Source organism: Pholcus phalangioides, unplaced genomic scaffold (genome assembly GCF_987345545.1).
Source record: "Pholcus phalangioides strain wild (caught in Gottingen) unplaced genomic scaffold, Ppha-v1.0 ptg000010l_1, whole genome shotgun sequence".
Classification (NCBI taxonomy): domain Eukaryota; kingdom Metazoa; phylum Arthropoda; class Arachnida; order Araneae; family Pholcidae; genus Pholcus; species Pholcus phalangioides.
The window spans coordinates 34,087,717-34,100,723 of NW_028301603.1; the positions used below are offsets into that span (position 1 = coordinate 34,087,717).

Genomic DNA, 13,007 nt, shown 5'->3' on the forward strand with positions numbered 1-13,007 from the left:
AATAATGAGCGTTAACGATCGTTCTAAGACTTTATTCATTTATTTTTACCAAAAAAAACAAAAAAAAACAAGTTCCAAGCTTTACACAAATATTGATCCTGTTAATACCATCATTTATTACACAGAATCATTTCCAGATATCGTAAAAGAGTCAGCAAAATCTACACGGGGCTTGTTTTTTTATTCTCATTTCCAACATTCGGACCGGTTTTTTGGGAAATACTCAGAGACAAACATAATAACGTATAAAATAAGATATTTAAAAAAAATCACTATATATAATTGTATGTATAAATATGTTTAACAAATATTGGCACAAAATAAATATAAAATTAAAGCCGCTCAACATAATCCAGTCAGACATATTTGCTCCCGTTATAACATGTATTTCCTTTTTTTTTCACATGAAAAGCAAAAATTATCCATATCATTTAACAAATAATAGTCATTAGAATGTGCACTGGGTTTCCTTTCATGCAATTGACACCATTTTTCTATGTTACTTAACCGCTTTCCTGTCATGGACGAGTTAACTCGCCCTAATCCAATTGGAAGGAATACATCGTAGCTTTTCGTTTGCAACTTAGGTTACGAAGAGAAGAATAATATAGATAAAAACCGGTTTTCGACTATAAAATAAGTTAGTAAATAACACAAGAGAGATGTATATAGAAAGGGGGGCAGTTGAAAAAACCCAAAAAACTAACCATACCACTCATCTCACTTCCCTCCCTCATTTCCCATCCGTGAATGACACCAGTTTTGTAGATTTATCACTGGAACCTAAATTATTCAGCTTACAAATTTTCTGCCAAACATGTCTTCACGGAAAGGGGGGGGGGGTTAGAGGATATGTATAAATAGCATTAAAAGCGAAGTTTCATAATAAGTTTCTGAGCCGTGTCTCGACTCACCACTCGATCATCTTGCCATGTCTCCTGAGAGATCGAATGTATTAATTCTCCACAAGCATTGCGCCACGCTATAATCTCTAGTAGCTCTATAAGGTCCAAATGAATCCGTAGGTTCTAAGAATGATTATGGTCCATAGTCATCCACAGCTGCTGTAAATGAATCGAAATTAAGAGGAGAGAGAGATAATCCCAATTTTCATACTTGGTTGCAAAAACATTGGCCCCCGAAAGGGTTGATTCAACGAAGATCATGTTTAGAAAAACTGAAAACACGGAACGCACCATGTAATACAAACGTTAAATGAATAAGTACTTTGGCTAACATTAATCCATAAAAACACCACTGAATTCAACATCGGCATCAAAAGCGATTTCTACGATGAAAATAACAAAAACAAAGCTTTTTTTTCCTGCATGAGACACATCCTCATTTCGGTCTCCACCGCATACATATAAGAGACATCATCATTATATACTCCTAATAATTCCATACATTTAAAATACATTACAATCATTACATCTCTCGAACGAGTCCTATCATGCTCTTTTTCTCCGCATCTACAGCATTTTTTTCCCCAAATATAATCATCATAATAATAATATTATAATACTTAAAATGCAAATCTCAAAAATGTTCTTTCTAATATAACTTTCTGTCGACACACTGGAGAAGGGCACAAAGTGTGTATAGTGACATCTCCACACGTGTGCACATCTTTGCCATCTAACGAGAACATCCATAGCTGCAGTTCTCGCTCTCTCTCAGCGCATGTATGTGTGTGTCCAAGTCACACTCAAACACATATTTGAAGCATTAAAGTTAATATCAAGAGACTTTAAATTGTATTTTTTTTTATCATAATTAATAGATTTGTTTTAGTTATATGTATGTACAAAAATCTTCGAGGTATCAATCCATAGTTTGTCACATGCTAGAAAATAAAAAAAAAAGCAGCATCAATTCTTCCTAAAATAAGAAGAAATTGATAAATATATCGAATTATGTTTTGTGGAGATGATTTGGATCAAGATGGCTCCTCTTCTCAACCTTCTCTTCTTTTTTTTTTTGAGGGGGGGTCTTCGATCATCACAAATGATAACGTTCCATCATCTCGTCATCATCCGGAGCATTGACGGCTGAATAGGCCGCCGAGAAGCCTTTGGTGTTGATCGTGTCGTCGGAACGGAAACGTAGGAGAAGGGAATAGCCACTGGAATGGAACTCTGGTGGAACCTGCGAATGAAACCAGCCAATCATCAGAATGATATGCAGTATTAAAATGTTAGCAGTAGTATACGCAGCGGTTTGGCGTAATTTTTAGGCACACTCATTTCCGGCAGCGCCATCTAGCAGCGACAATATCCTGAGGTATAGCGCTCCTCATATTATTACTACGTGACGCAGCATCCGTTGGAATTGAGTGTGCCTAGAAATTACACCAAACCGCTACGTATACTCTACTGTTATCATCAGGGCCCGGATTATACGCACTAAAAAGTGGTGAAATATGCTGTAAAAACATGCAAATACGTGCTGAAAAATGCCAAATCATGCATTATAAAAAATCCCCAAAAAGTCGTTAAAAATTCCAGAATATGTATTAAAATTTGAAAAATTAATTAAGGTATCCGACTACCTTTCTCGCCACTTTTCTTTAAAATGGTTCTGGAGTGAACTTTAAATACATTTTTTGATAGAAAGTGTCTCGAAATGGTGAAAACAGTGACAAAGTTTGGTCTATCTATTATATTTCCTATGAAAAAGTCGTTTTTATGTCAAATTTTAGGCAAAATTCATGTGATATTCGAAACATGATTGCAAAAAATTTTATTAATAAAATGCTTTTTGATTTTGACAGTGCATTTAGCTAGTAATGTTGCAGGTTATGTACCGAAATTTAAAGGATTGCATGATATGTTCATAAGTTACACCAAAATATGTTCAAATACGTGTGAATTTTTTGAAATTTCATCCTACATTTTGCCTATAAAACACTGTAATTCAAAAAACATATGTGATAGACCTTAGATTTTGGTTCATAACCTCAACAATATATAGCAAAATATCACATTAAAATTTCGTAAGGATGTAATGCATCATTATTTACAAATCATGTCACAAAGTCAAGTAAAATGTCAAAAAAATAGCATTCTTCGTGAAACACGTGTAAAGTCTTTATTCGCGTATTACTTGTATGTAAAAATGCAACACTGAAGTGAACGTAACTTTGATTCTAAGCATTATATAAACAAAACAAGGCCCGTTTTGGAAACACAACAAATAGGGCTTTTATAAAAAATTAAAAAAAAATGAAAATCCATATTTTCTTTCAAAATCATATTTTCAACGTAGTCGGATACCCTAAGAGTTAAAAATGCCATTAAAAATACCTTTAGGAGTTAAAAATGGTTTGGAGTTAAAAATGCCACGAAAGAAAGAAAACTTGTTTTTAAAATGTATATTTTTTCCTGTTCTTAGTGCACATTCATTTACCAAAAAAAAATATGTATATATATATATGTATTCTCATGCAAATAAACTTCTACATGTTTTTAATTCGGGAATTTCTGGTGACTACTAGCTGCTCACAAATGGGAATAAAAAATTGCTCTTCTGGGAGTTAAGCAATCCTGCACAGCAGTAACGAAATAGAAACGGCAGAAATGGCCAATTTTTCTCACCTGAGATTTGATATTTCACTAAAAAAAATTCACACACTCGTTGCAAGAAAAAAAAAAAGCACCCAGCATTCATCTAAGAAGTCTAGAAAAAAGTTGCTGAGAGTTGAGTCGGCTTCAGCTCACCACATTCATCAAACACATTCACAATATCGAATTTTCCGTGCTTACATGAATAATTCATCCTCATAATTGCAATATTTTAAATTTGATAGTATGAGTCCTAAGCTGGTGAAGGATTCGATAAAATGAGACATTTCTTTGGGAGTTAAAGAGCGAGTTAGTCACCCTTGTACATAGGCATCCAACTGGGGGTTCCGCGACAGTTTTTATCAGGTTCCGCATAATCAAACTAAGCGGGTGAAACATTGCAAAACGCCTGATAATTGATAAATACCCTCCGTTAAAAAGCTGAATTTGTGAAAATGCTGAAAAAGTGAAGTTTGCGTCAAAATTATAACAGTTGTTTTTGTATATTGTAAAAAAAAATAACATCCGTAGAAACCGCGTAAATAAAATTTTGTGACTTAAATATTTTATCTAAAGCGATAAAAATGCTTACTCGGGATATCATCATATCTCTGACAAGCATTTCAATCTCATGTTAATTTTGGCTTATTTTCCGGCATATTGGAAAAATGCTATAATAAATTTAATTCCAAACGCTGGTCCTCCAGCGTTCACATCATCGTATAGACCTATCGCTCTTCTTTCTCATCTGTCCAAGTTATTCGGGAGGGTGTTTGCTGCAAGACTGACCGAATTCAACTTAGGCTGAATGAAACAGTTTGGTTTCAAGGCAGAGCAAGGAACAGTTCATCAGCTCGTTAGGGTGATCGAATGCCATCAAGCAGCTAAAAATTATAAAGATTATTACTCTTTTGCAGTCATTTTAGATTACAGTCGAGCTTTTGATAAAATTTGGTATGAAGGGATGTTTCGAAAATGATAAATAGGGCTACTCTTCAATCATAATCAAATTTTTGAGTTCACATTTATCTTTTCGGACCTTTCAGGTCAAGATGAACGACTCATTATCAGAAAAAAGACGTATAACCGCAGGAATTAACCAAGGCTCCAGCTTGGGCCAGATGATACACAATATTTTCATTAATGATTATCCTACGGTACCAAAGGATAATTTAATTTCAACCGACAGGAAGCCCTTGAAAGCGCTAAGTAACCTCCAGGAGCTGATCACAAATGTCGAAAGATGGAATGCATACAACAATGCCAAGAATGTGAACGAATGTGTAATGATGTGGCTCACATACCGAGATGTCCCATGAAATACGAGGATCATCATACAGCGACAAGATATCGTGCCATCGACTCAAACTAAGTCTTTGGGCGTCACCCTGGATGAAAGTTCAACTTCAGGAGCAATACCAAGAACAAAATGAAAAAGGCTCAGATCCTCTGAGAGAATCTATTGAGATTCTGCTATCCGAAAATTCAGTTTGAAGAACAAAGTTTCGATGTACGAGCAAATCGTTAGCCCAGTGTTGACACATGGTGCCCCAGCATGGGCTTTCGCATCTAAGAGCAACATGCACAAATTACAATGATTCCAGAATCGCGTCCTCAGGCGTTTCACTGGATCATCAAAATGTTTCCGCCTCATCAATCTGCACAAAGATTTGAAGGTGTCGTCTATGCATTCCCACATCAACGGACTACCTGGAAACTACTTCGGAAAACAACAAAGGTCGTGTCACCGACATCTGAGAGAGATCTCAAATTATGATGCTCGCGAGTTTCTGAAACATCTAAGGCCTAAAAACATACTCGACACAAAATATGTGTCCAAATTTTGAAAAATGTGTGTGTGCTTGTATACATACACATGTATATTTTTATTTTATATTTTTTTGTAAACATTCAAACATTCGATAGAGTTCTTCTTTCAAGACAATGTTTAAGGCAGTTTCACGAACGAAGACGTCAAATGTTGGACCAGTTAAAATCTTGAAGCAAACTTGACATTTTTAACTTATATTATTGCTTATAAAATATTTATTAACCTGTCCAGTGTATCTGACGTAATATTACGTCGGGAGTTGAAGAAATAGAAATACCACTCCTTCACTGCTATTGTTACGCCGCGTTTTTTGACGTGATGTTACGGTTCCTTGACTTACCTACTTTCATTCGGATCAATTCAATTGATTAGAAATGCAGGGACAACGCAAAAAAAAAAAACCCCATGTAAATGTTTGATTTCGCCGTAGAATTTCATATTTCGTCCGGCGTTCATAGCTCCCCCCCCCCGTCGAAATGGGGTAAAGCCACAGCAGCACATGGCCCGAGCTTTCGCAGGCTCCGCACTTGCGGAAAAGAAATGCTCGCGGGCACCATGGTGCTCCTTGAAGCATAAAGAGCACGTGTCCGATTTCATGCTCGCTTCGATTGAACGCCCTATAAAAGTTGCATTCAATGATTACAATTAATGCAGATTTCAGGTATATGAATTTCAAAGTTGCCGTAAGGTGTGCTCTTCGTTTGATGATGGGTGCGGCAGCGCTCGCCACTCGAGAAAGGTCGAAGTGATCCCCTGATCTATGACAAGGATTATTCAAATCAATAGAGGGCCCACGTTACACAATGAGATAGATCTCGCGCTGAAATACCCCCTCCCACTTTGGCACTGAGAACTTTTATTCCATTACGAAGTGAAATACTCAAATGTCCGAAAACGTGGAATGATTGTTATGGGAAGTTTTTCCGTATGCGGAAATAGAGAAAACTATTCGTATCGGTGAAAGGGGAGGGGGTCCCACGTGCCGTTAGCCACTTGAGTGATCTGGAAGTTTGCCGCGGGTGACTTAAGTGGTTAAGAAATGTGTCGTTAATCGTTCAAGTGATGTTTTAATTTGTCACTGCTCATTTCATTTGTATGGGGAAAAACACAACACATTCAAGTAAATTATTTCTGTGCCATGTTCCCAAACTTATATACATTTAGACATGTAAGTGAAATGCATGTTTACGAACCTTGTTGCCGCAGAACCTTCCCATGCTACGCGACGAGTCGTCATATCCGTCGAAGACCTCAACGAAGTCGTAACCGCAGTCTTGTTCGTGTTCGATCTCGAAGGTGAGGAAGCGCAGTCTGATCCTCTGGCTGTCCAGGCCTTCGATTATCCAATCACAATCTTCCTTGTTGTCGTAGTTCTGGTCACCGTATTTGGCATGCGAGTAGAGGTGCTCCATGGTGTTCGTCGCCAGAAGACGCCCACCGCAAACTGCACGGAAAGAAACGCAATATAATTCAGTCACGTTATACGTACTTTCTATATCGAGATAATTAATTATTCTTGGAAAGTAATCCGAGGCGTGTATTACCTGTCGTGTGAGTGGCTTTGAAGCCCTTACGCTGAACGGACGCGTCCGACTTGAACATCATGTACATCCTGTTACCAGATCCCAGGATCGGGTGAGGAACTTTGCCACCGCAGAACTTACCAAGCGTAGGTGCTTCGTTTGAATCACCGTCATACAGAGCGATTCTATCGTAGGCACATTCCTGATGTGGTTCGAGCTCGAATTCGTTGAAAACCTGAATAAAAAACATTGAAGCATATGGAGGGTATAGAAAATACAGTATAAAATAAATTATTTTTCCGTACCCAAGCTAAAAGTATCCAAAAGTAATGTCTGAAACAAGGAACCACATTTGCTTAGTTATGAAAATGCTGCATCGTCGATAAGGGGTTTGTTTCCAGTGACGAAGTCGGAGCCGGGGATGCAGTGAGTGCTCGAGCACCCACAGTGTTTTGTAGCACGGACCAGAGCACCCAGAAACGAAATTTCCTCACATAAAGCTCACGACAAGCACTAACAGGTAGAAAACACTTCCGACGCCCCTGATTACTTCTAGTTTTTCACGCATCCAAGTTTTCCACCAAAGTCATGCATGAGCAATGTCGACAGCTGCTTCGAGACGCTTTTTCGCAGCCAGTTTGTGCTGACTATCAGCATAGGGATGCTGAGATCGATTGAAGTTTGTTTTCTGTAGTTTTTCAACTTCAAGGTACAAATACATTTAACACCTTCGCTTACAAGCTATTGGCAAGACATTCAGATGATCTATATTTGTGAATCGGCGATAAATATGGTAACTTTCTCCTAACATAACCACATGTTAGAAAAAAGAAAAGGAGAAGGGAAAAAAAATGGATGAAAAAGAAAGTGAAAAAAAAACAAATGAAAGGAAACAGTATAATAAGATGAGAGGGAGTAGGAACGCGAAGTAGAATTTTATTTTTTCCACCCTCACCCTATTTAATCTTTTTCTCCTCTTACATGTATATAGTGGAAGGATACATCATATGTGGAAAAAAATATTACGTCCTTGATCGTGAAGTGGTTAAAATTCACGCATAGTAAGTGATGCAAGTAAAATACAGGTAAAGAGTTGCTGATTTGTTCATTTCCGAATTCGGAAGACAGATGGCACCACTTCTTGCACGCACACACGCGCACACACAGCAGGCATTCTTCAGAAAAAAGAAGCTTGACGTGACGAAACGCAACACATACACGAACCATTCATTCCCACATACCCAAATTCGTTAGCAGTTCCTCAGAAGAATGTTCATGAGGTGTATATATACAGTTTAGTCGTAGCGTAACAGTAGTGACGTAACATAAAGTTCAGTGCGTGCTTAGGCTAGCTGAAATTAATCAGTGACACGTGTTAAATGCGGGATATGGACTAAGTAAAATGCGTAGCTTCCCATCATGATTGGATACAGCGTCTGTAGTAGTTGATTCAATAACACGTGGAATGCTACAACTGCAGAGACACTTATGGGGCTCACGTTGACCTAGAAATAAACACGAAGAGTTGATTTTTTCAATGGCACTTGAATTTATGGGTAATCATGAGTAGTACTCGCACTATATACCGTTACTTTTGGATACCTTTAGCCCTGGACACCCTGTATAATGATGATAAAATGCGAGCGCTGCTGTTACCAGTTTTATTCTGTGTCCAGGTGTCGTGGTAAACAGCCAAGCGCAATCTTTCCTGCTAGGGTAGTAGTCTGGATAATTCGGACTGCTTATTTCACCCAAGGGACTCGTGATCTGGTGCGTACAGCTTCCTAAATAGAACCAGAAAAAAAAAAAGCTATTGAACCTGATTATAGATAACGTAATCAAAACTCGCCAAGTACTCGAGACTCAAATCTTCGGTTTCAGTCCTGAGTTTGTTCTGATTGCTGAGGACGCTCACCTTCTTTGCAGTCGTGCATATTCTCGTGCAGAACGAACCCGTTGTGGCAGGAACAGGCGTAACTGCCTATGGTGTTCTTGCAGATGTGCTGGCATCCTCCGTTGTTCGTTGCACATTCGTCTTTGTCTGGAAAGAGTACAGATTGGTCAGATTACACGCAGAACGGAATAGATTTATATCAAGGCTGGACAAAACTATTTCCTGACATGGCCGGGAATTGTAAGAACTTAGGTTCGTATTTTGGGCATGTCGGTTCGGACTTTTGTTGGCCATGCATTTTTTCATCAACAGCGATACAAGTGTTCTTATACCACATACTTGAAATTCCACAGAATTCGTTAAGCAGCCAATATATAAACATACAGTTTGTGTATGGTTATATATCTTTACTGCACTAATATAAGGTACTTTGAGTACTTTGTACTTTGAGTGTGGGCCATGGACTTCAAATCATGCGATTGGGCAGGCCCCCAAACCAGAATTTTCCCAGGGCCTTTCTCTATAGTAAATATGCAGGGTGTAACTAAATTGTAAAGGGTGATAGAACTCGCCAAAACAAACAACTTTCGTATACAATGTAGGGTCGCAAAGTAAGCAGCGGGCCGCGAGAGGGCGCTTTCCTCTGGAGTGGATGAAACATAGTCTTTCACAGAACCCGTCATTCAGTTGCTATTTGTCGGCAGAGATGCAGCAATATTCGAATGTGGAGAAGGCCGTCATGCACCTTATTTACGGGACTGAAAACGGCAATGCCATAGAAGCGGTAAGAATTCACCAGGAGGGAGCGATTTCCAAACAGGGCGGTACCCGATCAGACTACAGGCAACACTTGCAGAGGCAACTCGTGGAGACGGTCTCGTTCGTCGCCCAAAGACTGGTCGAGCAAAGAGCGTGAGAATGATAAACCGAATAAGGCAATACTTGATGTAGTGGAGGACTAGCTTGAACGTCGCAGCTGCAGACTTTCTGGCTAAACGACGCTGGCAAAATGCCAGGAATCTTCCATTCCATCTGCGATACTGGTGTCGCCGATGTGACATCTGTATCGCAGCCATTGCATGGTAAAAGTTGATTGTTTAGGAGAGTTCTATGAGTTCTAGCCATCAGTTTAGTACACACCCAGTAATAATAATGGGATTCATCTCGGCTCCCCCCCTTTCCAAGATGAAGCCCTATCAGTTCTCCCTATGAGGGAGTCATCTGCCCAAGCCCAGTCCCGTTTTGTAAATCAGAAATGATTATGTGCACTTTTATTGCATGGGGGTCTAATGATAATCAAATCTAGTTACAATTTAAAGTATGTAAACTGGCTGATTTGTACGTATTTCTATTCAGGAAGAGGGGAAAGTATCCTCAGAAAAATCGCTTCGGACCTATGATGCTATTAAGACTGACCCACGTGAAGAGCAATAATGACTTCTTTCGCAACGCAAACAGGGTAGAAAATTAAATTGGGTGATTTGCAGGGCTACATGAGTAACCGAGTGACTCATTTTATGAGTGACCAGACCAAGTGAATGCCCAAGTGATTGACCGCATGAGCGACCACGAGCGATACACTGTATGAATTTCCAAGTGAGTGATTGATCGTATCTGTGACCAGGTGATTGACCGCAGGAGTGACCGAGTGATACACTGTATGATTGACCACATGACCGACCGAGTGATACACTGTATGATTGACCACATGACCGACGGAGTGATACACTGTATGATTGACCAAGTGATTGACCACATGACCGACCGAGTGATACACTGTATGATTGTCCAAGTAATTGACCGGATGACCGACCGAGTGATACACTGTATGATTGACAAAGTAAGTGACCAAGTGATTGACCGTATACGTGACCAAGTGATTGACAGTATGAGTGACAAAATTAATTTCGGAGGGGACGACGGCTAGAATTTAGTGGGTGAGGAAACAAAAATTAGGGAGGAAAAATTGATTTAACCATGCTAATACCATAAAAATAATTTTTTTACATTTCTGGGGGGGGGGGGGCGACTCTCACTACGGCCTTGGTGGTTCGAAACTGATTTTAGATTTTTTTATTGAATTGCATTTCTTTCAACATTTTATTTTTTATATGTAAATAAGTTATTATTTTTTTTAAATTTTTGAAGTGAGGAAATACACAGAAATAATACATAGATTGATTTTTTAAGTAGTGGCAACTATTTATTTTCTAGATATGCAGTATACATACAAGGTTCTAAGTTTTAAAGGCCTTCGATGTTACCTTCACTTTGTGTACAGCGTGTTCCCAGCGATGTGGAAGCCTTTGGATACCGCTGACACCACCTAATCACTGTATGGTGCGAAGAGAGCGATCTATTGCCTGACACATTTTCGCGTCCCTCTGTGAAGGCTCTTACTCAATTTGCTATTGTTCGGAAAGGAAACGCAGACGCACCCCAAGCCTCTTGCTTAATTTCCTTTCAAACCGAGCACGACTCTGATCTATCGCCATGAGCAATTTACTACCGATTGAGTGTAAGTTTGTATACCTAACATTCTGAGCGCGTGTCTAGTGTTGTGTGTGCTGCCTATGTATAATTAAAATTAAAAAGAGTGAAATGTTGTGGATATTAAATATTTGTACAGTTGTGGACCCGTTGCTTTCTGTGGCAAGCCTTTCACCGGGGAGATAGGCTCGCATTCGCGCCTCGAAGTTGGGAGTCACAAAAAACCAGTTTCTGCCGATCAACCCTGTGGCGACGATACGAGTCCGTCATGCTGGCCACTCGACCACCACAGCACCCTTTCGCTTCACTACTTAACAAGCTGTTAGTACACGAATTCACACCACTTCCCAAAGATCGATCCCAAACTAAAAAAGGTTTAGAAGAAATTAATCATCCGATCGCAAATTCTGTCGATCCAAGCCAGAACTCCCATCAGGGCTTCTAGAACAAAACCTACATATATCCTACGACGACTCGATATCTTCCTTGGAAAAAGACATGAATTATATAATAGTATATAATTAATGTCTTTTTCCCAAGTAAGATATATACATATTACATGTACCATATATAGTCCCCCACCAATAACTCGCAGTAAGAGCCAAAATCAACGACAATAACTGTTTGATATTGCACAGACTAGATATCAAAGATATACTGTATTAATCTCCAAACTCCCTTCGAATATTTTCGATGCATTTGCATTCCTAAACTGGAACCCATTACTCACTTTACTCACTATGTGCTGTTTTGAGACCTACGCGTACAGGGTGATTATAAAAAAACTATCCTGACATATGGGCCCCTCACTATCATCCCATTCACAGAAACTGAATGAAATTTTGGCATAAGGTATTTTGAGGTATGCGCTCAAGAATGATATGGAAAACAACAGTGTCACTCTAACAGTTACGGTTACAGTGAGAAAATTTCGAAAATATCAAATGGCAACACCAAGTTTTTTGTATTGGAATGTGATCTCCATTGTGAAAAACCCTAAATAGCGTTCGAACGGCAACTGTAGCATGAAAATCACCGGCGGTAGATAGGCTAAAAGTGAGGACAACCAATAAGGACAGAGAAGCAGCATAAAATAAAGCATTTTATTGTGTTTCACAAATTTTCCACATGACCTTGTGGAGGACTAATCAGGCTGGGATCTCAGCCGAAGAAACGGTGTGACGAATGAAACGAACAGTAATGCTCTGGCGCACGGCAAAGTCCTTTTTCCTTGCCTAGCTCCGGGATCTTCGTGCTACAGGTGCCATTCCAACGCTATTTAGTGTTTTTCAGTATGGAGATCGCATTCCAATACAAAAAACTTGGTGTTGCCATTTGATATTTTCGAAATTTTCTCACTGTAACTGTAACTGTTAGAGTGACACTGTTGTTTTCCATATCATTCTTGAGCGCATACCTCAAAATACCTTATGCCAAAATTTCATTCAGTTTCTGTGAATGGTATGATAGTTAGGGGCCCATATGTCGGGATACTTTTTTTATAATCACCCCGTATATGTCTTGTATTCTCTCCTGTAACTGCGTATCATGCGATCGCTATAGTCGCACACACCACTTATTTCTCTATAATTACCCACGGACTAGAGAGAGAGAGAGAGAGGAAGTGGGTATATTGCTTCTCCTTGCTGTTTGAGTATTACATGTTTGTTCCAAGTTTGTAACTGGATCTATTCATCTATTATCAT

General features: G+C 39.1%; 1 protein-coding gene across 1 annotated transcript in view; it reads right to left on the bottom strand.

Annotated features, from left to right (window-relative positions):
* Nucleotides 1-17: 17 nt before the first annotated feature.
* Nucleotides 18-13,007, bottom strand: part of LOC149081332 (bone morphogenetic protein 1-like) — a 265,551-nt gene continuing 252,561 nt past the window's right edge. Inside the window, exons 15-19 of the mRNA XM_089238168.1 lie at nt 8,833-8,958; nt 8,574-8,701; nt 6,939-7,152; nt 6,588-6,838; nt 18-2,148 (exon numbers count right to left, since the gene is read on the bottom strand). Coding sequence (XP_089094294.1) covers nt 2,002-2,148; nt 6,588-6,838; nt 6,939-7,152; nt 8,574-8,701; nt 8,833-8,958 — 866 coding nt within the window. The 3' untranslated portion in view covers nt 18-2,001. The remainder of the gene's footprint in view (nt 2,149-6,587; nt 6,839-6,938; nt 7,153-8,573; nt 8,702-8,832; nt 8,959-13,007) is intronic.